Source organism: Schistocerca nitens, chromosome 11 (genome assembly GCF_023898315.1).
Source record: "Schistocerca nitens isolate TAMUIC-IGC-003100 chromosome 11, iqSchNite1.1, whole genome shotgun sequence".
In the NCBI taxonomy this organism is placed as follows: Eukaryota; Metazoa; Arthropoda; class Insecta; order Orthoptera; family Acrididae; genus Schistocerca; species Schistocerca nitens.
In genome coordinates this window covers 178,563,596-178,588,405 of record NC_064624.1, presented here as the reverse complement: position 1 = coordinate 178,588,405, position 24,810 = coordinate 178,563,596, and the positions used below count along the sequence as shown (strand labels likewise).

Sequence of the window (24,810 nt, the reverse complement as noted above, 5' to 3'; positions counted from 1 at the left end):
CCCACCCGTAACTGCTAGCAGCCAATAAGGTCCATCCTCTCCACGAGCGGCTAGCCGCGAGTTACAAACTAGACTGCGAGAATCTCTCTCAGTCATGCAGCGCAGTTGCCGTATTTCGCAAGAGTGCAGTTCCGTTCACAGAGCGACTGAATTATTCATTCAGATGTCGATGTTACTTTCTTGTAACAGTATAGCTGCGACCCTGTATCTGTGAACGTTTTAGTGTTCCCAAATGAATAAGGCAATAAACGTGAAGTCCCTCACAAGGAACTTTAATTAAATTGAGCGCCTATAGAGTATCGCCTAAGTTGTGCGGCTGGGTGGTTTCCTGTCAGTAAGATCACAGTACGCAGTAATCGATGGAAAATCGTCGAGTAAAACAGAAGTGACAAGTGGAGTTTCCAAGGAAGCGTTGTAAGCCTTCTGCTGTTCCTGATCTCACAAGTGATGTAGGATCCAAGACGCTAGTCCAGCAGTTGACCGGCGTTGCCTGGTGAAACGTTGTTGTGATGCCTCGTGTAAGGAGGAGAAATGCGTACCATCACGTTTCCGACTTTGATAAAGGTCGCACTGTAGCCTATCACGATTACGGTTTATCGCATCGGTTTATCGCATCGCGACATTGCTGCTCGCGTCGGTCGAGATCCAATGACTGTTAGCAGAATATGGAATCGGTGGGTTCAAGAGGGTAATACGGAAGGCCGTGGTCGATCCCAACGGCCTCGTATCACTAGCGGTCGAGATGACAGGCATATCCGCACGGCTGTAACGTATCGTGCAGCCACATCTCGATCCCTGAGTCGGCAGATGGGGACGTTTGCAACACAACAACCATCTGGACGAACAGTTGACGACGTTTGCAGCACCATGGACTATCAGCTCGGAGACCGTGGCTGCGGTTACCCTTGACGCTGCATCACAGACAGGAGCGCCTGCGATGGTGTACTCGACAACGAACCTGGGTGCACGAATGGCAAAACGTCACTTTTTTCGGATGAATCCAGGTTCTGTTTACAGCATCATGACGGTCGCCTCCGTGTTTGGTGACATCGCGGTGAACGCACATTGGAACCGTGTATTCGTCACCGCCATACTGGCGTATCACCCGGCGTGATGGTTCCACGTCTCGGTCTCCTCTTGCTCGCATTGATGGCACTCTGAACAGTGGACGTTACATTTCAGATGTGTTACGACCCGTAGCTCTACCCTTTATTCGATCCCTCCAAAACCCTACATTTCAGCAGGATAATGCACGACCGCATGTTGCAGGTCCTGTACGGGCCTTTCTGGATACAGAAAATGTTCGACTGGCCTGGCCTGCACATTCTCCAGATGTCTCACCAATTGAAAACGTCTGGTCAATGGTAGCCGAGCAACTTGCTCGTGACAGTACGCCAGTCACTACTCTTGATGAACTGTGGTATCGTGTTGAAGCTGCATGGGCAGCTGTACCTGTACACGCCATCCGAACTCTGTTTCACTCAGTGCCCAGGCGTATCAAGTGCGTTATTACGGCCAGAGGTGGTTGTTGTGGGTACTGATTACTCAGGATCTATGCACCCAAATTGCGTGAAAATGTAATCACATGTCAGTTCTAGTATAATATATTTGTTCAATGAATACCCGTTTATCATCTGCATTTCTTCTTGGTGTAGCAATTTTAATGGCCAATAGTGTAATAAGCGCTAAAATGAAGATCTAGCCTTGTCTGACTACCCCCTGAAGCAGATCTTAAGATCTCCTAATTCTATAAATTACAGTCTAAACATAAATGAATTATGAAGGCACTAATCCTACTAAATGATAAACGATGTTCCTGTTTATATATTTATAGTAGATTTAAAAAAAATTATATTACAAAATTTACATTTCCTAAGTAAATTACTGATCAACTGCCCAACTCTGCTCATTATGATTGCGCGGTCTAATATCAATAACGCGAAATGAGTGATATCATCTACGTACGAAACACTAGAAGACACTGTGATTGCAGCTGTGTAGCTTTTATAGCCTTAATAAGCCGAAGCAATTTGCGATATCACCGTATGTACTGCGTCCGGTGCGTCGAAGTGATGGTTCTCGTACTCGTCTGCGACGATGGAAGAGAACTCCAGGCACAAATAAACTGTTTCTAACACTAGGACGGCTGAAAGTGGTCCTCTGAATAATCTAATACTGTCTTGTCCTCTCTGTGTTCTGCAGATGAGGAACGCCAACTCCCAGTCACAGAGTTCGGATAACGTCTCAACGAAATTTTTGGAAGAGGAAGCTCTCAATTACTGAACTCTGTGTACTCAACGACGACTTCCAACCCGGAGGTGAAGTCCAGAATCGTATAGGTTCGCAACAGTACAGTGCCTAACTCTCCTGAGAACAAAGACAGCTTCCCGCGCCCGGGTTCCCGGGTTCGATTCGCGGCGGGGTCAGGGATTTTCTCTGCCTCGTGATGACTGGGTGTTGTGTGATGTCCTTAGGTTAGTTAGGTTTAAGTAGTTCTAAGTTCTAGGGGACTGATGACCATAGATGTTAAGTCCCATAGTGCTCAGAGCCATTTGAACCATTTAGCCAACAAAGACAGCAAGTCCGTCTGTACCAACAAAAGCTGATATCGGGCGACCGCCACACACGGGCGCTCACAACGGAAGGCCTCGTCCCTCCACAGCTGGCCTCCCAGCAAGGCTCGGCTCCCCACCACCGTAATCCCGAAAACGAATCATATTCCCGTAGCCTCGAAATATTGGCCCTCTCTACGGATTCTTCCGAACGCCGACCAACCATATTTTAGTCTTTTGTCGTCCAGCGCGGAAAGTTTGCGAGGAAAAACCTATACTCGTACAATGGTACGCTTCTGAGTAAAAATCCTTGGAAATAACCAAGTCTGCGAGGTTTCTCTGGTGACGCTTCCTCGTTCCCCTCAGCTGCGTCCAAGATTTTCAGGGTTCAGAAGTATTATCCGGTTACCCTTCCAGCCCCTACTACAATAGCGGCCGGCCGTCACCCTATTGTGCTCCAGAGCTCAGGTGCCACGACGTCCTTCTGGCTACTTCCTGTGTTTGAGCAGGACCAACACACCTGTGTGGGCCTTCCACCCAGGGCTTGAGTTCTGCCTGTCGTTTCATCTCCACTGGCGTTCCAACCTCTACTAGTAATCATTCATTTCGCTGTTCTGATAATAAAGACACTCCGTCACCTTTCATGCAATAGGCGTTAACAATTATTTACAACACGTACGTGACAATTTCAGTCTCCTTTATATAATGATATATACAATGTACAACCTGTCAGATGATACCTAACTGTGCTTGTAGATCATGGTAAAGTATGTGGATGAGTTCTTGTAAGGTGCGAAATTATAGCCACCTTACAAGGAGACAATCTGAACTTTCCTCTTAGACTGTTTGCAGATGATGCTGTCATTTATTGTCTCATAAAGTCATCAAATGATTAAAACAACTCACAAAACGATTTAGACAAAATATCTGTGTGGTGAGAAAAGTGGCAATTGACTAAATAATGAAAATTCTAAGTCATCCACATGAGTACTAAAAGGAATACGCTAAATTTCGGTTTACAGGATTTTTTTTTTTTTTTTTTTTGTCACTACAGCTCCCTCTAGTACCATGGAAGTCATTCCCTCATGTCTTAGCGGATGTCCTATCATCCTGTCACTTCTCCTTATCAGTGTTTTCCACATATTCCTTTCCTCTCCGATTCTGCATAGAACCTCCTCATTCCTTACCTTATCAGTCCACCCAATTTTCAACATTCATCTATAGCACCACATCTCAAATGCTTCGATTCTCTTCTGTTCCGGTTTTCCCACAGTCCATGTTTCACTACCATACAATGCTGTACTCCAGACGTACATCCTCAGAAATTTCTTCCTCAAATTAGGGATAAAACACACAAATCTAAAGGCTGTAAATTCAACTGAATACTTAGGGTGTACAATTACAATTGCAACAATCAGGTGGATAACATTGTGTGGAAAGCAAACCAAAGACTGCAGTTCATTGCCAGAACACTTAGAAAATGCAGCGGGTCTACTATATGCTTACACCACGCTTTTCCGCCCTCTTCTGGCGTGTTGCTGCCCAGTGTGGGATCCACAGCAGACAGGACTGATCGAAAAAGTTCAAAGACAGGCAGTTCGTTTTGTGCTGTCGCGGAATAGAGGAGAGACTACCACACCTTATCAGACGCGAGTTGGGGTGGCAGTCATCTAAACAAAGGCGTTTTTCGTTGTGCCAGGATCTTCTCATGGAATTTCAGTCGCCATCTTTTTCTACCGAGTGTGAAAATACTTTGTTTTCGTCCACCTACATAAGGAGGAATGATCATCATAATAAAATAAGAGAAATTAGAGCTCTCACGGGAAGATTAAAGTATTTGTCTTTTCCTCGTGCTGTCCGAGAGTAGAACGGTAAAGAATAGCTTGAAGGTGGTTCGATGAACACTCTGCCAGGCACTTAATTGAGAATTGCAGAGTAGTCATGTAGATGTAGAGCAGTTGCTTCACAAGCAGTCGAGGAGGTTTATGTCCCGCATTTATAACTTTTTTAATATGTGAATCTGAAAGCGAGACTTCTGTTGTTGACAATTTGAAGACTCAAGAACGAACTGCAGAAGCTTGGGTCGGTAAGAGAGCTGTACAGGGAGCTCTAAACAAAAGTGTTGGAGCTGTAGAAACCTCTGGAATTTTTTTTTTTTCGTGTCGCCTGCAATGCACCGAAATTGCAAGAAACCTGTAACACAAATGAATGGATGGTTTTGACTACGATATTTTAAAGCGTTCCATGTTGGAAATGTAAATAAATAGGGAATACCCGACATCAGAAAATTTATTACAACTACGGCTGACCAAACTGATTTCAATGGGTATCGCTTCGTCAATGTAATGAATTTTAAAAGGCATTGATTTCAAATATGTTAGGAAGAGAGCTTTTAAGTGAAAGAAGTTACATAGAAGCAGCACGAAGAACGTCCCTTATGAGAGTCCACGATACAACGAGGGGCGGTAGTTCTACAGTGTATTACACTGTTGAAACGTGGATGAATCATTATCATTCCATGGATGGATCAAAAAATTGTCAAAATGTGTATCAAAAACTTCGCAGTCTATAATAGCTTTTTAAGTTTCTATATGTGCAACACCCTTGCACTTCCCGTGGCTAAGTTCTTTGACCATAACCTACATGTTTCTGTATGAGCAACATCTTTACACCTGCTACGTCTCAGTTCTTTGACCGTAGCCCACATGTTTGTATGTAAACACAGTGTATTTCACGAGTGCAGCTAAACTTTATAAAACTGAAATATGGACGTGAAAATGATAATAAGTGTGCAAATAGGTGGAAAAACTGTCACCACAGCATAACTATAATAATGATGCTTCATCTTTATGTAAGTGCATATATATTTTCGACAAATGCTGTCTTGTCACTTACAATTGTTCCACTTGTATCTGTTTAGTCACCAGCAAATATTTTTTTTTTTGTATTTATAGTGATCTCCAGCAATATAAACATGTACATGAATGTATAAACACCTGAAGATGGGCACAAGCCCGAAACCGGTCGGGTGACAAATAAATAACCTTTTAATAAGTTTCCTTTAATTTACGTCTATTGTCACAAACTTTTTGTTAACAGATTACCGGTTTCGGTCTTTAATGACCACCATCAGATCTGCAGCAAAACTGGGAAAAACATAAATACACTCGCAAACTGTCTACAGCTTAAGAACAATACATAGACCATAATGAAAAGTAGTAGTGACAAAATTTACATATGTGCGCTTTAAATATGAAGAGGCATACCTGTTTCATAAAAACAAAGTCCTAATGCACTGCAGCCATAGTGGCATCGTCAAATGTTAAATGCGGAATCAGTACCAGCATCGTCAAATACATATAAATAACATCACACGCACAAGTCATGTTGTCAGGAGTACTACTGTTCAAAACAAGCTGCCGTACCATAGCCACCAAGATGTTTGTGTTGTAAGTTCACCAGATGTCGTTAATGTGGGCATACACTAGTTTTCAATAATTAATTGAAACAGCGAAAATAAAGGGAGATACAATAGTTGAAATCTGTAATAAGCTAATAACGTATAAAAGGCATTACAGTAATAAAAAGCAATAAAAAGAACACGACAAAAATAATATTGTTTTTTTTTTTCTTCATTCGGTGGGAATTTAAGGAGATGGGACCTGGATAAACTGAAAGAACCAGAGGTTGTACAGAGTTTCAGGGAGAGCATAAGGGAACAATTGACAGGAATGCGGGAAAGAAATACAGTAGAAGAAGAATGGGTAGCTTTGAGGGATGAAGTAGTGAAGGCAGCAGAGGATCAAGTAGGTAAAAAGACGGGGGCTAGTAGAAATCCTTGGGTAACAGAAGAAATATTGAATTTAATTGATGAAAGGAGAAAATATAAAAATGCAGTAAATGAAGCAGGCAAAAAGCAATACAAACGTCTCAAAAATGAGATCGACAGGAAGTGCAAAATGGCTAAGCAGGGATGGCTAGAGGACAAATGTAAGGATGTAGAGGCTTATCTCACTAGGGGTTAGATAGATACTACCTACATGAAAATTAGAGACCTTTGGAGATAAGAGAACCACTTGTATGAACATCAAGAGCTCAGATGGAAACCCAGTTCTAAGCAAAGAAGGGAAAGCAGAAAGGTGGAAGGAGTATATAGAGGGTCTATACAAGGGCGATGTACTTGAGGACAATATTATGGAAATGGAAGAGGATGTAGATGAAGATGAAATGGGAGATACGATACTGCGTTAAGAGTTTGACAGAGCACTGAAAGACCTGAGTCGAAACAAGGCCCCCGGAGTAGACAACATTCCATTGGAACTACTGACGGCCTTGGGAGAGCCAGTCCTGACAAAACTCTACCATCTGGTGAGCAAGATGTATGAAACAGGCGAAATACCCTCAGACTTCAAGAAGAATATAATAATTCCAATCCCAAAGAAAGCAGGTGTTGACAGATGTGAGAATTACCGAACAATCAGTTTAATAAGCCACAGCTGCAAAATACTAACACGAATTCTTTACAGACGAATGGAAAAACTAGTAGAAGCCGACCTCGGGCAAGATCAGTTTGGATTCCGTAGAAATACTGGAACACGTGAGGCAATACTGACCTTACGACTTATCTTAGAAGAAAGATTAAGGAAAGGCAAACCTACGTTTCTAGCATTTGTAGACTTAGAGAAAGCTTTTGACGCTGTTGACTGGAATACTCTCTTTAAAATTGTAAAGGTGGCAGGGGTAAAACGCAGGGAGCGAAAGGCTATTTACAATTTGTACAGAAACCAGATGGCAGTTATAAGAGTCGAGGGACATGAAAGGGAAGCAGTGGTTGGGAAGGGAGTAAGACAGGGTTGTAGCCTCTCCCCGATGTTATTCAATCTGTATATTGAGCAAGCAGTAAAGGAAACAAAAGAAAAATTCGGAGTAGGTATTAAAATCCATGGAGAAGAAATAAAAACTTTGAGGTTCGCCGATGACATTGGAATTCTGTCAGAGACAGCAAAGGACTTGGAAGAGCAGTTGAACGGAATGGATGGTGTCTTGAAGGGAGGATATAAGATGAACATCAACAAAAGCAAAACGAGGATAATGGAATGTAGTCGAATTAAGTCGGGTGATGCTGAGGGTATTAGATTAGGAAATGAGGCACATAAAGTAGTAAAGGAGTTTTGCTATTTGGGGAGCAAAATAACCGATGATGGTCGAAGTAGAGAGGATATAAAATGTAGAGTGGCAATGGCAAGGAAAGCATTTCTGAAGAAGAGAAATTTGTTAACATCGAGTATAGATTTAAGTGTCAGGAAGTCTTTTCTGAAAGTATTTGTATGGGGATTAGCCATGTATGGAAGTGAAACATGGACGGTAAATAGTTTGGACAAGAAGAGAATAGAAGCTTTCGAAATGTGGTGCTACAGAAGAATGCTGAAGATTAGATGGGTAGATCACATAACTAATGAGGAGGTACTGAATAGGATTGGGGAGAAGAGGAGTTTGTGGCACAACTTGACCAGAAGAAGGGATCGGTTGGTAGGACATGTTCTGAGGCATCAAGGGATCACCAATTTAGTATTGGAGGGCAGCGTGGAGGGTAAAAACCGTAGGGGGAGACCAAGAGATGAATACACTAAGCAGATTCAGAAGGATGTAGGTTGCAGTAGGTACTGGGAGATGAAGAAGCTTGCACAGGATAGAGTAGCATGGAGAGCTGCATCAAACCAGTCTCAGGACTGAAGACCACACCAACCAACCATTCTGATTTCATTCCCCTGCCCCATATGGGCAGGGGAGGGCTGTCAGTGGCACAATCCGCCGCTCTTCAGCCGAGTGACATGACAACTTAAAATAAGAATAAAATGTTACATACATAAGGCGATGAAAAAGGGGAACATAAATCAGAGTAAGGGGAGAAAATGGAGGTAAAAATACACTGACATGGAGACGTTCATGAGGAACAATTAAAAAAGTCACCAGAAAGTTAAAAAACACAGTTGCCGATTCTTAAAACACAAAGAAGACACTGAACGCACATGCACAGGTTAAAAGTCGGCCACAGTATTAGAAACACTCCAGAGCAACACACTTAAAACCCACTTGGAGCACAGATGATGAAGAACAAAACTGCTAGGTTGGACCTACCGAGGGAAAGGTCAGAGAGGATGGAAAAGGAGGGGAGAGAAAGGGGCAGCAGGGGAAGTGGTGGGATGAAGAGAGTAGGGGCGTCAGCAGGCAGGAGACTGGTGGGGCAGGAGATGAAGAGGGAAGACAAGGCAGGAGGAAGTGCAGAGACACTGAAAGGGGGCACAAGGAGGGGGAGTAGGAGGGGGAAGCCACTCAGGAGGAGGAGGGAGGGGGAGGAGAGGGAGCCCTGAGGAGGAGGCAGGAGGAAGATGGGGTTAGAGTTGGTAGGAAGGGTAGATGTCAGGGCGAAGCTCATCATCTGGGAGGGGTAGACGGTGTAAGTTGCTTCGGGAAAGGAGGCGGAGGGCGTGGAGGTGGAGAGAGGGTGGGACACAACGGTAAAGGTGCAGCAACTGGTTGGGGGTGGAGAGGAAGGGCGACACCAGGCAGTGAGGGGGATCGAGGCGGCGGACAATATACAGGGTGAGTCACCTAACGTTACCGCTGGATATATTTCGTAAACCACACCAAATACTGACGAACCGATTCCACAGACCGAACGTGAGGAGAGGGGCTAGTGTAATTGCTTAATACAAACCATACAAAAATGCACGGAAGTATGTTTTTTAACACAAACCTACGTTTTTTTAAATGGAACCACGTTAGTTTTGTTAGCACATCTGAACATATAAACAAATACGTAATCAGTCCCGTTTGTTGCATTGTAAAATGTTAATTACATCCGGAGATATTGTAACCTAAAGTTGACGCTTGAAACCTCCGACGTTCAGTTGCGTGTTGTAACAAACACGGGTCACGGTCGGCGAGCAGCATCTGCGGGGACATGTTTACGATGACGACCGTGTTTACGAGTGTGGCTGTAGTGCACTGTTGTGGTTTGGTCTAGCTGTCGCAGTGTCCGCATGTAGCGCTTGCTGCTATTGTTATTCTGCATTCGTCTCCGCACGCAGACCAACTGTAGTACACCGTGTTACCAGACGTCTGTGATAGTGTAGTGTTGAAGCAACTGTGACCATGGTGTGTTCGAACTCTGAAAAGGCGGAGATGATACTCATCTATGGCGAGTGTCGACGAAATGCAGCTGAAGCCTGCAGGGTGTATGCAGAACGGTAACCGGACAGAGAGCATCCAACGTGCCGCACATTGCAAAACATCTACCGCCAACTGTATGCAACAGGTATGGTCGTAGCACGCAAACGGGTCCGTAACAGGCCCGTCACAGGAGAAGCGGGTGCAGTTGGTGTGTTAGCTGCTGTTGCCATGAACCCACACATAAGTACACGGGACATTGCGAGAGCCGGTGGACTGAGTCAAAGTAGTGTCATGCGCATACTGCATCGTCACCGCTTTCACCCGTTTCATGTGTCGCTTTTTGTTTGGTCATCAGTCTACTGACTGGTTTGATGCGGCCCGCCACGAATTCCTTTCCTGTGCCAACGTCTTCATCTCAGAGTAGCACTTGCAACCTACGTCCTCAATTATTTGCTTGACGTATTCCAATCTCTGTCTTCCTCTACAGTTTTTGCCCTCTACAGCTCCCTCTAGTACCATGGAAGTCATTCCCTCATGTCTTAGCAGATGTCCTATCATCCTGTCCCTTCTCCTTATCAGTGTTTTCCACATATTCCTTTCCTCTCCGATTCTGCGTAGAACTTCCTCATTCCTTACCTTATCAGTCCACCTAATTTTCAACATTCGTCTATAGCACCACATCTCAAATGCTTCGATTCTCTTCTTTTCCGGTTTTCCCACAGTCCATGTTTCACTACCATACAATGCTGTACTCCAGACGTACATCCTCAGAAATTTCTTCCTCAAATTAAGGCCGGTATTTGATATTAGTAGACTTCTCTTGGCCAGAAATACCTTTTTTGCCATAGCGAGTCTGCCTTTGATGTCCTCCTTGCTCCGTGCGTCATTGGTTATTTTACTGCCTAGGTAGCAGAATTCCTTAACTTCATTGACTTCGTGACCATCAATCCTGATGTTAAGTTTCTCGCTGTTCTCATTTCTGCTACTTCTCATTACCTTCGTCTTTCTCCGGTTTACTCTCAAACCATACTGTGTACTCATTAGACTGTTCATTCCGTGCAGCAGATAATTTAATTCTTCTTCACTTTCACTCAGGATAGCAATGTCATCAGCGAATCGTATCATTGATATCCTTTCACCTTGTATTTTAATTCCACTCCTGAACCTTTCTTTTATTTCCATCATTGCTTCCTCGATGTACAGATTGAAGAGTAGGGGCGAAAGGCTACAGCCTTGTCTTACACCCTTCTTAATACGAGCACTTCGTTCCTGATCGTCCACTCTTATTATTCCCTCTTGGTTGTTGTACATATTGTATATGACCCGTCTCTCCCTATAACTTACCCCTACTTTTTTCAGAATCTCGAACAGCTTGCACCATTTTATATTGTCGAACGCTTTTTCCAGGTCGACAAATCCTATGAAAGTGTCTTGATTTTTCTTTAGCCTTGCTTCCGTTATTAGCCGTAACGTCAAAATTGCCTCTCTCGTCCCATTACTTTTCCTAAAGCCAAACTGATCGTCACCTAGCGCATTCTCAATTTTCTTTTCCATTCTTCTGTATATTATTCTTGTAAGCAGCTTTGATGCATGAGCTGTTAAGCTGATTGTGCGATAATTCTCGCACTTGTCAGCTCTTGCCGTCTTCGGAATTGTGTGGATGATGCTTTTCCGAAAGTCAGATGGTATGTCGCCAGACTCATATATTCTACACACCAACGTGAATAGTCGTTTTGTTGCCACTTCCCCCAATGATTTTAGAAATTCTGATGGAATGTTATGTAACCCTTCTGCCTTATTTGACCGTAAGTCCTCCAAAGCTCTTTTAATACTGGGTCCCCTATCTCTTCTAAATCGACCCCTGTTTCTTCTTCTATCACATCAGACAAATCTTCACCCTCATAGAGGCTTTCAATTTATTCTTTCCACCTATCTGCACTCTCCTCTGCATTTAACAGTGGAATTCCCGTTGCACTCTTAATGTTACCACCGTTGCTTTTAATGTCACCAAAGGTTGTTGTGACTTTCCTTTATGCTGAGTCTGTCCTTCCGACAATCATATCTTTTTCGATGTCTTCACATTTTTCCTGCAGCCATTTCTTCTTAGCTTCCCTGCACTTCCTATTTATTTCATTCCTCAGCGACTTGTACTTCTGTATTCCTGATTTTCCCGGTTGTACTTCCTCCTTTCATCAATCAACTGAAGTATTTCTTCTGTTACCCATGGTTTCTCCGCAGCTACCTTCTTTGTACCTATGTTTTCCTTCCCAACTTCTGTGATGGCCCTTTTTAGAGATGTCCATTCCTCTTCAACTGTACTGCCTACTGCGCTATTCCTTATTGCTGTATCTATAGCGTTAGAGAACTTCAAACGTATCTCGTCATTCCTTAGTACTTCCGTATCCCACTTCTTTGCGTATTGATTTTTCCCGACTAATGTCTTGAACTTCAGCCTACTCTTCATCACTACTATATTGTGATCTGAGTCTATATCTGCTCCTGGGTACGCGTTACAGTCCAGTATCTGATTTCGGGATCTCTGTCTGACCATGATGTAATCTAATTGAAATCTTCCCGTATCTCCCGGCCTTTTCCAAGTATACCTCCTCCTCTTGTGATTCTTGAACAGGGTATTCGCTATTACTAGCTGAAACTTGTTACAGAACTCAATTAGTCTTTCTCCTCTTTCATTCCTTGTCCCAAGCCCATATTCTCCTGTAACCTTTTCTTCTACTCCTTCCCCTACAACTGCATTCCAGTCACCCACGACTATTAGATTTTCGTCCCCCTTTACATACTGCATTACCCTTTCAATATCCTCATACACTTTCTCTATCTGTTCATCTTCAGCTTGCGACGTCGGCATGTATACCTGTGGTCTGCTGTCGATTCTGATTAGAACAACCTGGTCACTGAACTGTTCACAGTAACACACCCTCTGCCCTACCTTCCTATTCATAACGAATCCTACACCTGTTATACCATTTTCTGCTGCTGTTGATATTACCCGATACTCATCTGACCAGAAATCCTTGTGTTCCTTCCACTTCACTTCACTGACCCCTACTATATCTAGATTGAGCCTTTGCATTTCCCTTTTCAGATTTTCTAGTTTCCCTACCACGTTCAAACTTCTGACATTCCACGCCCCGACTCGTAGAACGTTATCCTTTTGTTGATTATTCAATCTTTTTCTCATGGTAACCTCCCCCTTGGCAGTCCCCTCCCGGAGATCCGAATGGTGGACTATTCCGGAATCTTTTGCCAATGGAGAGATCGTCATGACACTTCTTCAATTACAGGCCACATGTCCTGTGGATACACGTTACGTGTCTTTAATGCAGTGGTTTCCATTGCCTTCCACATCCTCATGTCGTTGATCATTGCTGATTCTTCCGGGGCAATTTCCCACCCCTAGTACCCTGAACCTCTATCCGCTCCTCCGCCCTCTTTGACAAGGCCGTTGGCAGAATGAGGCTGACTTCTTATGCCGGAAGTCTTCGGCAGCCAATGCTGATTATTTATCAAAATTTAGGCATTGGCGGGGACCGAATCCGGGACCGAACACGTTTTGATTATGGAGCAAAGACGCTACCCCTAGACCACGAGTACATGTGTCACTACATCAGCAATTACATGGTGATGACTTTAATCATCGAGTGCAATTCTGTCAATGGGCATTAACAGAGAATGCATTGCAGTTCTACCTGTTTACCGATGAAGCGGGTTTCACAAACCACGGGGCAGTGAATTTATGGAACATGCATTACTGGTCCGTGGACAATCCTCACTGGCTCAGACAGGTAGAGCGACAGCGACCGTGGACTGTAAATGTATGGTGCGGAATCATTGGCGACCACCTCATTGGTCCTCACTTCATTGCAGGGGCCCAAACAGCTGCAACATACATCGCGTTTCTACAGAATAATCTGCCAACGTTGCTCGAAAATGTCCCACTGGAAACGCGTCGACGTATGTGGTATCAGCATGATGGTGCAGCTGCACATTCCGCAATTAACACTAGGCTGACCCTTGACAGGATGTTCGACGGGCGTTTCATAGGACGTGGAGGGCGCATAAATTGGCCAGCCCGTTCTCCTGATCTTACATCTCTGGACTTCTTTCTGTGGGGTACGTTAAAGGAGAATGTGTACCGTGATGTGCCTACAACCCCAGAGGATATGAAACAACGTATTGTGGCAGCCTGCGGCTACATTACACCAGATGTACTGCGGCGTGTACGACATTCATTACGCCAGAGATTGCAATTGTGTGCAGCAAATGATGGCCACCACATTGAACATCTATTGGCCTGACATGTCGGGACACACTCTATTCCACTCCGTAATTGAAAACGGAAACCACGTGTGTACGTGTACCTCACCCCTCATGGTAATGTACATGTGCGTCAGTGAAAAAGACCAATAAAAAGGTGTTAGTATGTGGACGTAATGTGCTTTTCCAGTCTCTTCTGTACCTAAGGTCCATCACCGTTCCCTTTGGATCGCTACGTAATTCGGTGCTCTCCAATACACACGATCGAACAGCGGAGGAGTGGTACTCGAGCGTCAACTTAAGGTTACAATATCTCCGGGTGTAATTAACATTTTACAATGCAACAAACGGCACTGATTATGTATTTGTTTATATGTTCAGATGTGCTAACAAAACTAACGGGGTTCCATTTAAAAAAACCTAGGTTTGTGTTAAAAAACATACTTCCGTGCATTTTTTAATGGTTTGTATTAAGCAATAACACTAGCCCCTCTTCTCACGTTCGGTCTGTGGAATCGGTTCGTCAGTATTTGATGTGGTTTACGAAATATATCCAACGGTAATGTTAGGTGACTCGTCCTGTATAGTGTGCGGATGTGTTCGAGGAAAAGGGGAAGTGGGGGAAGGGGATGAGGTCGTAGAGGATGCGCGTGGGGGACGGAAGGCGGATGCGGAAGGCGAGGCGGAGTACGTGGCGTTCGAGGATTTGGACGGCTTTATAGAACCGGGAAGGGGCGGAAATCCAAGCGACGCTGGCATAACGATGGGGTGGATCAAGGATTTGTGGGTGTGAAGGATGGTGGAAGGATGCAGACCCCACGTCCGGCCGGACAGGAGTTTCAGGAGGCGGAGGCGGTTGTGAGCTTTGTGTTGGATGGTAAGGAGATGGGGAGTCCAGGTGAGGTGGCGGTCGAGTGTGAGGCCAAGTTATGTGAGGGTAGGAGTGAGGTGGACAGGACGTCCATAAATGGTGAGGTAGAAATCATGGAGGCGGAAGGAGCGGGTGGTGCGGCCTATGATGATCGCCTGGGTCTTGGAGGGGTAGGATAAAGGGCTAGGAAGGCGGTGTCATCAGCGAACTGGAGAAGATGAACAGGAGGGGGAGGTTTGGGCATATCAGCAGTGTACGGGAGATAGAGGAGAGGGGAAAGGACAGAACCTTGGGGCACGCCGGCAGAAGGGTAGAAAGTACGGGAGTTGGAATTGTGGATAGTCACATAGGAGGGACGATGGGAGAGGAAGGAAGCAACGAGACGGACGAAGTTGATGGGGAGAGCATAGGTCTGGAGTTTGAAGAGGAGCCCAGGATGCCAGTCACGGTCATAGGTGTTCTGGAGATCAAGGGAAACAAAGTTAGCGGAGCGACGGGAGTTAAGTTGGTGGGAAAGAAGATTGGTAAGGTTAAGGAGCTGGTCGTCGGCGGAGAAGGAAGGCCGGAAGTCACATTGGGTAAGAGGAAGGAGGCAGTGCTGGTTAAGGTGGCGGTGAATACGGCGAGATAGGATGGCCTCGAAGACCTTACTGAACACGGAGGTGAGGCAGATTGGACGATATGAAGAGGTATGAGAGGGGGGTTTGTTAGGTTTGCGGAAGAAGCCGGTGGTACGGCCTATGAAGATCGCCTGAGTAATATTGTTAAAAAGAGGAAGAGTTAAGAAACAGCGGTTGACATGTGCACATAGTGCACCGGGTAATATTAAACAACCATAAAACAAATCGCTAAAGGAGCCACAAATGAAAGAGAACGTAGTGCTGCACATAATCAGCGCCCTCTGTTAGCGCTAAACACCAGAATTCCGCACAGGCGGAAAGTGGCTGGAGGGACGTGACCGGCAGAGGGCCCCTCGTACCATGCGGTACTCCGCTGCAAGAAGAGAATGATAAAATTCCGTAACAGTGGATGATCCACATTATCTGATTAATGCAGTCTACGACATGAATAGAGGAGGAACGAGAACGTACTAGAGTCATGCGTAAAACGTATGAAAATGAAGTAAATACACTCCTGGAAATTGAAATAAGAACACCGTGAATTCATTGTCCCAGGAAGGGGAAACTTTATTGACACATTCCTGGGGTCAGATACATCACATGATCACACTGACAGAACCACAGGCACATAGACACAGGCAACAGAGCATGCACAATGTCGGCACTAGTACAGCGTATATCCACCTTTCGCAGCCATGCAGGCTGCTATTCTCCCATGGAGACGATTGTAGAGATGCTGGATGTAGTCCTGTGGAATGGCTTGCCATGCCATTTCCACCTGGCACCTCAGTTGGACCAGCGTTCGTGCTGGACGTGCAGACCGCGTGAGACGACGCTTCATCCAGTCCCAAACATGCTGAATGGGGGACAGATCCGGAGATCTTGCTGGCCAGGGTAGTTGACTTACACCTTCTAGAGCACGTTGGGTGGCACGGGATACATGCGGACGTGCATTGTCCTGTTGGAACAGCAAGTTCCCTTGCCGGTCTAGGAATGGTAGAACGATGGGTTCGATGACGGTTTGGATGTACCGTGCACTATTCAGTGTCCCCTCGACGATCACCAGTGGTGTACGGCCAGTGTAGGAGATCGCTCCCCACACCATGATGCCGGGTGTTGGCCCTGTGTGCCTCGGTCGTATGCTGTCCTGATTGTGGCGCTCACCTGCACGGCGCCAAACACGCATACGACCATCATTGGCAGCAAGGCAGAAGCGACTCTCATCGCTGAAGACGCCTGTCGCGACACCACTGGAGGCGGGCTGCACGATGTTGGGGCGTGAGCGGAAGACGGCCTAACGGTGTGCGGGACCGTAGCCCAGCTTCATGGAGACGGTTGCGAATGGTCCTCGCCGATACCCCAGGAGCAACAGTGTCCCTAATTTGCTGGGAAGTGGCGGTGCGGTCCCCTACGGCACTGCGTGGGATCCTACGGTCTTGGCGTGCATCCGTGCGTCGCTGCGGTCCGGTCCCAGGTCGACGGGCACGTGCACCTTCCGCCGACCACTGGCGACAACATCGATGTACTGTGGAGACCTCACGCCCCACGTGTTGAGTAATTCGGCGGTACATCCACCCGGCCTCCCGCATGCCCACTATACGCCCTCGCTCAAAGTCCGTCAACTGCACATACGGTTCACGTCCACGCTGTCGCGGCATGCTACCAGTGTTAAAGACTGCGATGGAGCTCCGTATGCCACGGCAAACTGGCTGACACTGACGGCGGCGGTGCACAAATGCTGCGCAGCTAACGCCATTCGACGGCCAACACTGCGGTTCCTGGTGTGTCCGCTGTGCCGTGCGTGTGATCATTGCTTGTACAGCCCTCTCGCAGTGTCCGGAGCAAGTATGGTGGGTCTGACACACCGGTGTCAATGTGTTCTTTTTTCCATTTCCAGGAGTGTATGTGAAGCACTCAATACTAGTGGAACTTATCAACAAATGATATACAACAGAGGAGTGCAGTGATTAGAGTAAATCATTGTCTAATAAAGCAAAGAGGGCATTGGGCACAATGTCGCTCTGCCAGTTAAGCAGTTTAGTTGCTTCGCTATTTTTTGCTTTATAACTTTCAAGCTCCTCCAACAAATTAAGAGCACGACCTGCTTCCACTGCTGTATACAGTTTGCGAGTGTATTTATGTTTTTCCCATTCTTGCTGAAGATCTGATGATGGTCATTAAAGGACGAAATCGGTAATCTGTTAACAAAAAGTTTGTGACCATAGACGTAAATTAAAGGAAACTTATTACATATACGGGTCACTGTTTTTTCGCGACGATGTCGCAGCTTGTGAAAATAACCTTTTATTGTGACTGGTAGCGGAAATTTTTCTAGACCCTGTAAAGGAACAGTCACGGAGTTCAACAGAAATCACTATGCGTAAAATTCATTCCATGAATACCTGCTGGGAAACGAGTGATGGTACTGAAGCTTTGAAAGTTCCCATAGGAAAAGGTTCTCGGATACTTATTGTGCATGCTTGGTCTTCTGATTTGGTTCCTGAGAGTAAGCTTGTATTTAGGTGTAAGACAACCAGTAGCGGCTAGCATTCGTAAATGAACACTGCCATTTTCAACAAGCGGCTCACTGAACAATTCTTGCCATATCTTGTCGGTCCTTGTATTACCATGGCAATTATCATTCAGCTGTTACAGGAAAAAGACCAGGTGTGAGTACCCAGAAATGGGATATTCGCCTCTGGTTCAAAAATAAAAATATTCCGGGCAATATGGGCCAGCTCCTGCAGCTCGTTAATTTATAAAAGTCACGTGAAAGAATGTCCAAATTTTACTTTCTTGCATTTGAACGTGGTCACACAGTTTTGCGTTTACCCACATACCACTGTCAGTATAATCCGTTAGAATTAATTTGTGCACGGGTTACAAGCTATTTGGGGAAAAAAGTAGAACATTCAAAATAACAGACACTGAAACGCTTGTACATGAAGCAATAGACAACGTCACCCTTCAGCTCGAAGTACGATGTGCGCGGCACGCTGAAAAGTGTCAGAAATAGGACCGACAGGTGGTGAAGAAGGATGAAAGCCTTGAACCTATCATCCTAAATTTACAATCAAATAGTTTGGACATGGACTCGGCTAGCATATGGTATTACGATGTAGACTTTGAAACAAGTGAAGCAATAATCTTTCTTGGTTTTAAAGACTCATGGGTTAAAAATCTTTTTGTCAACATCCCAACTTGATACATAGTACATGAGAACTTTCTAGGTTTTATTGATTAGGAATATGTAGCCTACCAAGTATTCACACTATAGGCCTAATATTAACACATTGCCCTAGGAGAAGTTAAGCTTTTCACAGTGTGTTGTACGCTCTAGTTACTCACGAGAATACGGCCTAATAAATTCGTCAAAAACTGCAATATTTCGACAAGTAAACAGCTGTCATTTTCAAGGCACAAATTGGAAAATGCCTTAAAATGAAAGCTAAGGTTACTGTTTGTATATGAGAAATCGGTTGGAAACTTTCCTCGTGTCATCACGTTGTAGGTGTCACCACCGGCGCCAACCTCGTGTGAATGCTCTGAAAAGCTAATCATTTGCATATCACAGCATCTTCTTCCTGTCGGTTAAATTTCGCGTCTGTAGCACGTCATCTTCGTGGTGCAGCAATTTTAATGGCCAGTAGTGTAGTTTACAGCCCACTTTGTGCGCGCACTCGTGAAATAATTTTAAAATGTATTTGTGGCTATATATTAAGCAATTTACGTGTACATGCCTATTCAATGCCCTTATGGTCACCATTCATTGTATTCTGTTCATATAATCCGTGAGACATGTGGTACAGTATGACCTCTCCAAATTTATACACATGGTAGAAATTGGTTAGCCATAATTTAATTCTCTTACAGAAGTACAGGTGCTCAAACCGATACGGAACCGTCTTGTTTGGCCACAGCCTTTCTGGATCCCTGAGAGCCTGTTTCAGTTCGGTGTGATTTTTTACAATTATATCGCCTTCAAATTTGCTACTGTGTTCCCAGGGATTAACATGACACGACGTCCACTCTGGGAACTTCAGCTCAGCTGAAATAAAAGAAAATTATTCAGTTAACTCAGATATCAACATCACCAGTTTGAAATAGTTATACAATAGCACATAATTATGAAGATAAAACTCTGTACAAAAATAGAGTGATGATGCAACATGAAGAAAGCTCATCTCTAAAAGAGTGTAAACGAACAATACAACAGCTGGTGGAGGAAATCAGCAGTATAACAAATGGTGGCCTTAAAACACCCTAAGGTTAAACAGATGATTGTTTGATACCAATGGTGTATTGGTATAGATCCTTATACAGGGTGAGTCACAGTTGCCATACTCCTCCGAAACGGCTCGATCGATTCTGATGAAATTTTACATGTATATTCGGTACGTCTCACAATCGGTTGTAAACTATTTTTCATACCCCTAAGTGATAAGGGTGGTCAACCCCAAAAACTTTTTCTTATTTTTTGGACAGAGCTTTTTATTTTTATTTTTTATGATGAGGCATTAAAAAATACACACAACTCTAAATTTTCATCCTTAAACCACCAACCCCTATTTTTTAATAGCGATTTTAGTAATTTAATAGTTTTCAACCCCAGGTGATAACTGATCAATTATCACTCGATCAGTTATATCCGCCAGGTGTCTACCAGTTATAGTCTTTCTCTATTCTATAGATAGGCAATTGAAGAAAACGTACCAAAAGCAACGATTCGAATATCCCTCTCTGAATCGACTAACTAGACCGAGAAGTTTAACTAGGTATCACTCGTCATTCGCCAAACCGACATTTAGGCCTAGCGCACACGCATAGATTTTTATCGTACGGAAATATATTGTATGATCAAATTCCTTTAGTGGAACAAAGAAGTTCCTATGCTCACCTTTGTTCCTCTAAAAGAATTTAATCGTACACTATTTTTACGTATGATAAAAATCGATGTGTGTGCGCTTGGCCTTATTCATAATGCTGGCGAACACGTTTCGGCACGAAATTGCCGCCATGTTTGTGTGCTCATGGGCGAGCCGTGTATCGGCTGCAGTTGTTAAATCCGCGCGATCTACCGTAGAAACGCCAGAACTAACAGTGGCCGATACTGCCGGACTTCCCCCTAAGCCTTTTCTCACTCCCTACACAGTTTTCGGCCATTATTATTGTTTGTGTGACGAGCTCTCCCCAACAACGGTTATTGTGTTACATGTATACATTGTGTTACACGTATACATTATTCTTATATGGCAAAACAACATTTGTGGGTCACCTATAACATATAAAGATTTTCAGACGCGGAACGAAGTTCGACGGGATTAGTTAGTAGTTCAATAAAAATATATCCTCACACTTCAAGGCTAAGGAAGGTACACGGATGATTTTGTGAAATAAAACTTATTTATCGACTTGCAGAGCAATGTCTGACAAATGATTCAGCTTTCTTCTTTCATTACATCAGAAGACAATAACTGTGTGACAGCAAATGCTATGAGGCGTCTCATGCTGCAACACTGGTCCGAAACTTGTCATTGTCAGAGTAAAACCAGTCATTGTCAGCAAATGTAATAAAATGAGAGATAAAACAATAAAGAAAACCCGCTCACTCTCTGGAAAACTTAATTTCCGATTATTGGTGTGGATATTTGGTGATTCAGTTTAAAATCATACACTGCAGGTTCTATTGCAATGGGGAACCGTCAGTGAACTGTCAGAAGCGTCTGATTCCTATGGAGTTTGTAAGCTTCATTACAAAGTAACCGAATACTGTGGAAAACTGCGCAAACAGAACTGTTGTATACGATATAAAAAGACTGGAGAGTGATGGGACTACGAAATACCCACGAGTCTCCGACTACCTCTCACAGAGAATAGATTATACTAATTTTATTACTGACGTTTATTTTATTATGATGCTTCATCAACAGGAGATAAAACGAGTTCCATCTTATCAAAGAAAAATTGTATACATGTGTAACAATTACATTCATATGTAACTTCAATATGAGTGGACTTCATGCAGAATCCTGTCTTGTATATGTGTACATAGTTTGGGGCTGTTTTAAGATCTGTTCTGCACGATAGCAGGAGCGACGAATTTTAACCAACTATTTTTGCTGACCTTAGTACCACTTAAAACTTCTACGGAACTCACTGTTATGGAATTAAATTTAATGAAGCTGCATAAAATTTACATTTAGGTGATATGTAGAAGGTCATCTATTCTCCTGCTCACCTACATACTAATTATTTTTTGATTAGATTGCATGTGACTCCAGATAAAATTGCTTGTTTCTACAAGGTATTTCAACTATTTGTACGTATCACATTTCTTCAGTATATTGATATATTTATTATATTCACATTCATAAATCCGCACCCCGCTCTCAGTTGAACCAAGAACCTTGCCACATCTCAACATTACGGATAGCCATGTTGTACTACAATGAAGGTGTATCTGTTAAGATACCCGACAAAACTGGGGTTACTGAAGTGGAGCAGCAGCCTTTTCAATAGCTGTAGGAACAACAGTCCGGACGATTGACTAATCTGGCAACATAAGCCAATATGGCCTTGACAGTCCCCCCTTCAGATCTCCTGCCATCACCAGGAAATATAAAACTGGCGTTCAATGAGTCAGAGTTAAAAGGATTAACAGAGTAGTGAGGTTTTTAGAAAACTTCAAAAAAGGAATTTATTGGCATTAAGTTAGATTCAGTAGGAATTAGTGAAATATGTGACAGGAAGAATGGGCCAGAGCTATAAAATCAAATAGGGGTAATGAAGAAGTGGGTCTAATAATAAATAAGAAGCTACTATGAACAGTATAGTCAACACATCATCATGGGCAAGATAGAGATGCAGTCCACAGCCACCACAATAGTACAAGGTTATATTCCTGATAGCTCCATAGGTGATAAAGAGATTGAAACAGTGTATAGTGAGGTAAAAAAAATTTGATAAAGTTAAAGAAGAAGAAGTTATTGTGATGGAGGACTGGAATTCGATATCAGGGAAAGGAAGAGAAGGAGAAATACTAGAACATGGACTGGAGAAGAGAAATAAAAGGGGAAGTTACATGGTAGAGTTTTCAACAGAGGATAAATTAATTATTTCAGAAACTCAGTTTAACTATTATGAAAGCAGGTTCATATGTGGGACAAACTTGGGAACACCAGAAGATTACAGGATGGTTACATAGTTGTGTAACACAGAATTCCAAACCAGACTTCAAAACGTAAAACTTTTCCAGGAGTCGATGTGGACTCATACCACAATTATTGCCCATTGCGCAAGCTGTGAAGGAAACTAAGGAGAAATTGCGAAAAGGTATTCAGGGTCAGTGAGAAGAAATAAAAACTTTGAAGTTTTCTAATGGGTTTGCAAGTCTGTCAGACACCGCAAAGTACAGGGTGATTCAAAAAGAATACCACAACTTTAAAAATGTGTATTTAATGAAAGAAACATAATATAACCTTCTGTTATACATCATTACAAAGAGTATTTAAAAAGGTTTTTTTTTCACTCAAAAACAAGTTCAGAGATGTTCAATATGGCCCCCTCCAGACACACGAGCAATATCAACCCGATACTCCAACTCGTTCCACACTCTCTGTAGCATATCAGGCGTAACAGTTTGGATAGCTGCTGTTATTTCTCGTTTCAAATCACCAATGGTGGCTGGGAGAGGTGGCCGAAACACCATATCCTTAACATATCCCCATAAGAAAAAATCGCATGGGGTAAGATCAGGGCTTCTTGGAGGCCAGTGATGAAGTGCTCTGTCACGGGCTGCCTGGCGGCCGATCCATCGCCTCGGGTAGTTGACGTTCAGGTAGTTACGGACAGATAAGTGCCAATGTGGTGGCGCTCCATCCTGCTGAAATATGAATTGTTGTGCTTCTTGTTCGAGCTGAGGGAACAGCCAATTCTCTAACATCTCCAGATACTGTAGTCCAGTTACAGTAGCACCTTCGAAGAAAAAGGGACCAAAAACTTTATTGACTGAAATGGCACAGAAAACGTTCACCTTAGGCGAGTCACGTTCGTACTGAGTTGTTTCCCGCGGATTCTCAGTGCCCCATATACAGACATTGTGACGGTTGACTTTCCCGTTAGTGTGGAAAGTTGCTTCATCACTAAACACAATCTTTGAAACGAAAGATTCATCTGTTTCCATTTGAGCAAGGATAAAATCACAGAAATCGATTCTTTTAATCTTATCAGCTGCAGACAGCGCTTGAACCAATTTCAGACGATAAGGTTTCATAACTAACCTTTTTCGTAGGACTCTCCATACAGTTGATTGTGGAATTTGCAGCTCTCTGCTAGCTCTGCGAGTCGATTTTCCTGGGCTGCGAACAAATGCGTGCTGGATGCGTGCTACATTTTCGTCACTCGTTCTCGGCCGTCCGGAACTTTTCCCTTTGCACAAACACCCATTCTCTGTAAACTGTTTATACCAACGTTTAATACACCACCTATCAGGAGGTTTAACACCATACTTCGTTCGAAATGCACGCTGAACAACTGTCGTCGATTCACTTCTGCCGTACTCAATAACACAAAAAGCTTTCTGTTGAGCGGTCGCCATCTTAGCATCAACTGACGCTGACGCCTAGTCAACAGCGCCTCAAGCGAACAAATGTACAACTAAATGAAACTTTGTAGCTCCCTTAATTCGCCGACAGATAGTGCTTAGCTCTGCCTTTTGTCGTTGCAGAGTTTTAAATTCCTAAAGTTGTAGTATTCTTTTTGAATCACCCTGTATTTGGAAGACCAGTTGAGTGGAATGAATGGTTTCTGAAAAGAGGTTATACACAAGAAAAGAAAGATTGCGATTTGTAGTCGAATTGAATCAGGCGATGGTGAAGATAGTCCACTTCCGCAGCTGAGTGGTCAGCACAGATGGCTGACATGCGGAGGACCCGGGTTCGATTCCCGGTACTACCAAGAACTTGGCCTCAGTAAGAGGACCGGTACAGGGTGCGCTCAGCTTCGTGATGCCAACTGAGGAGCTACTCGACCGAGTAGTAGCGGCTTCACTCTCTGGGAAGTGTGCAAAATGGTCGGGAAGGCGGTGTGCTGACCACGTGCACCTCCACATCGCATCTGCATGGCGTGGCAAGGCAGCGAATGACACGGCGGCCGATAGACATCCCTTGGGCCTTCAAAGCCTGGATAACGAGCACTGGATAAGAAAAAGAGATACCAAACGTAATGTATGACTTTTGCTATTTGTCAGCAGAAAAACTGATGATGAAAGAAGCAGAGGCAATATAAAATGCAGAAATGCAATAGAAAGAAAATAATTTCT

General features: G+C 43.9%; 1 protein-coding gene across 1 annotated transcript in view; it reads right to left on the bottom strand.

Moving 5' to 3' along the window:
- Positions 1 to 24,810, bottom strand: part of LOC126212754 (low choriolytic enzyme-like) — an 80,068-nt gene that overhangs the window by 31,079 nt on the left and 24,179 nt on the right. Inside the window, exon 3 of the mRNA XM_049940162.1 lies at positions 19,363 to 19,539. Coding sequence (XP_049796119.1) covers positions 19,363 to 19,539 — 177 coding nt within the window. The remainder of the gene's footprint in view (positions 1 to 19,362; positions 19,540 to 24,810) is intronic.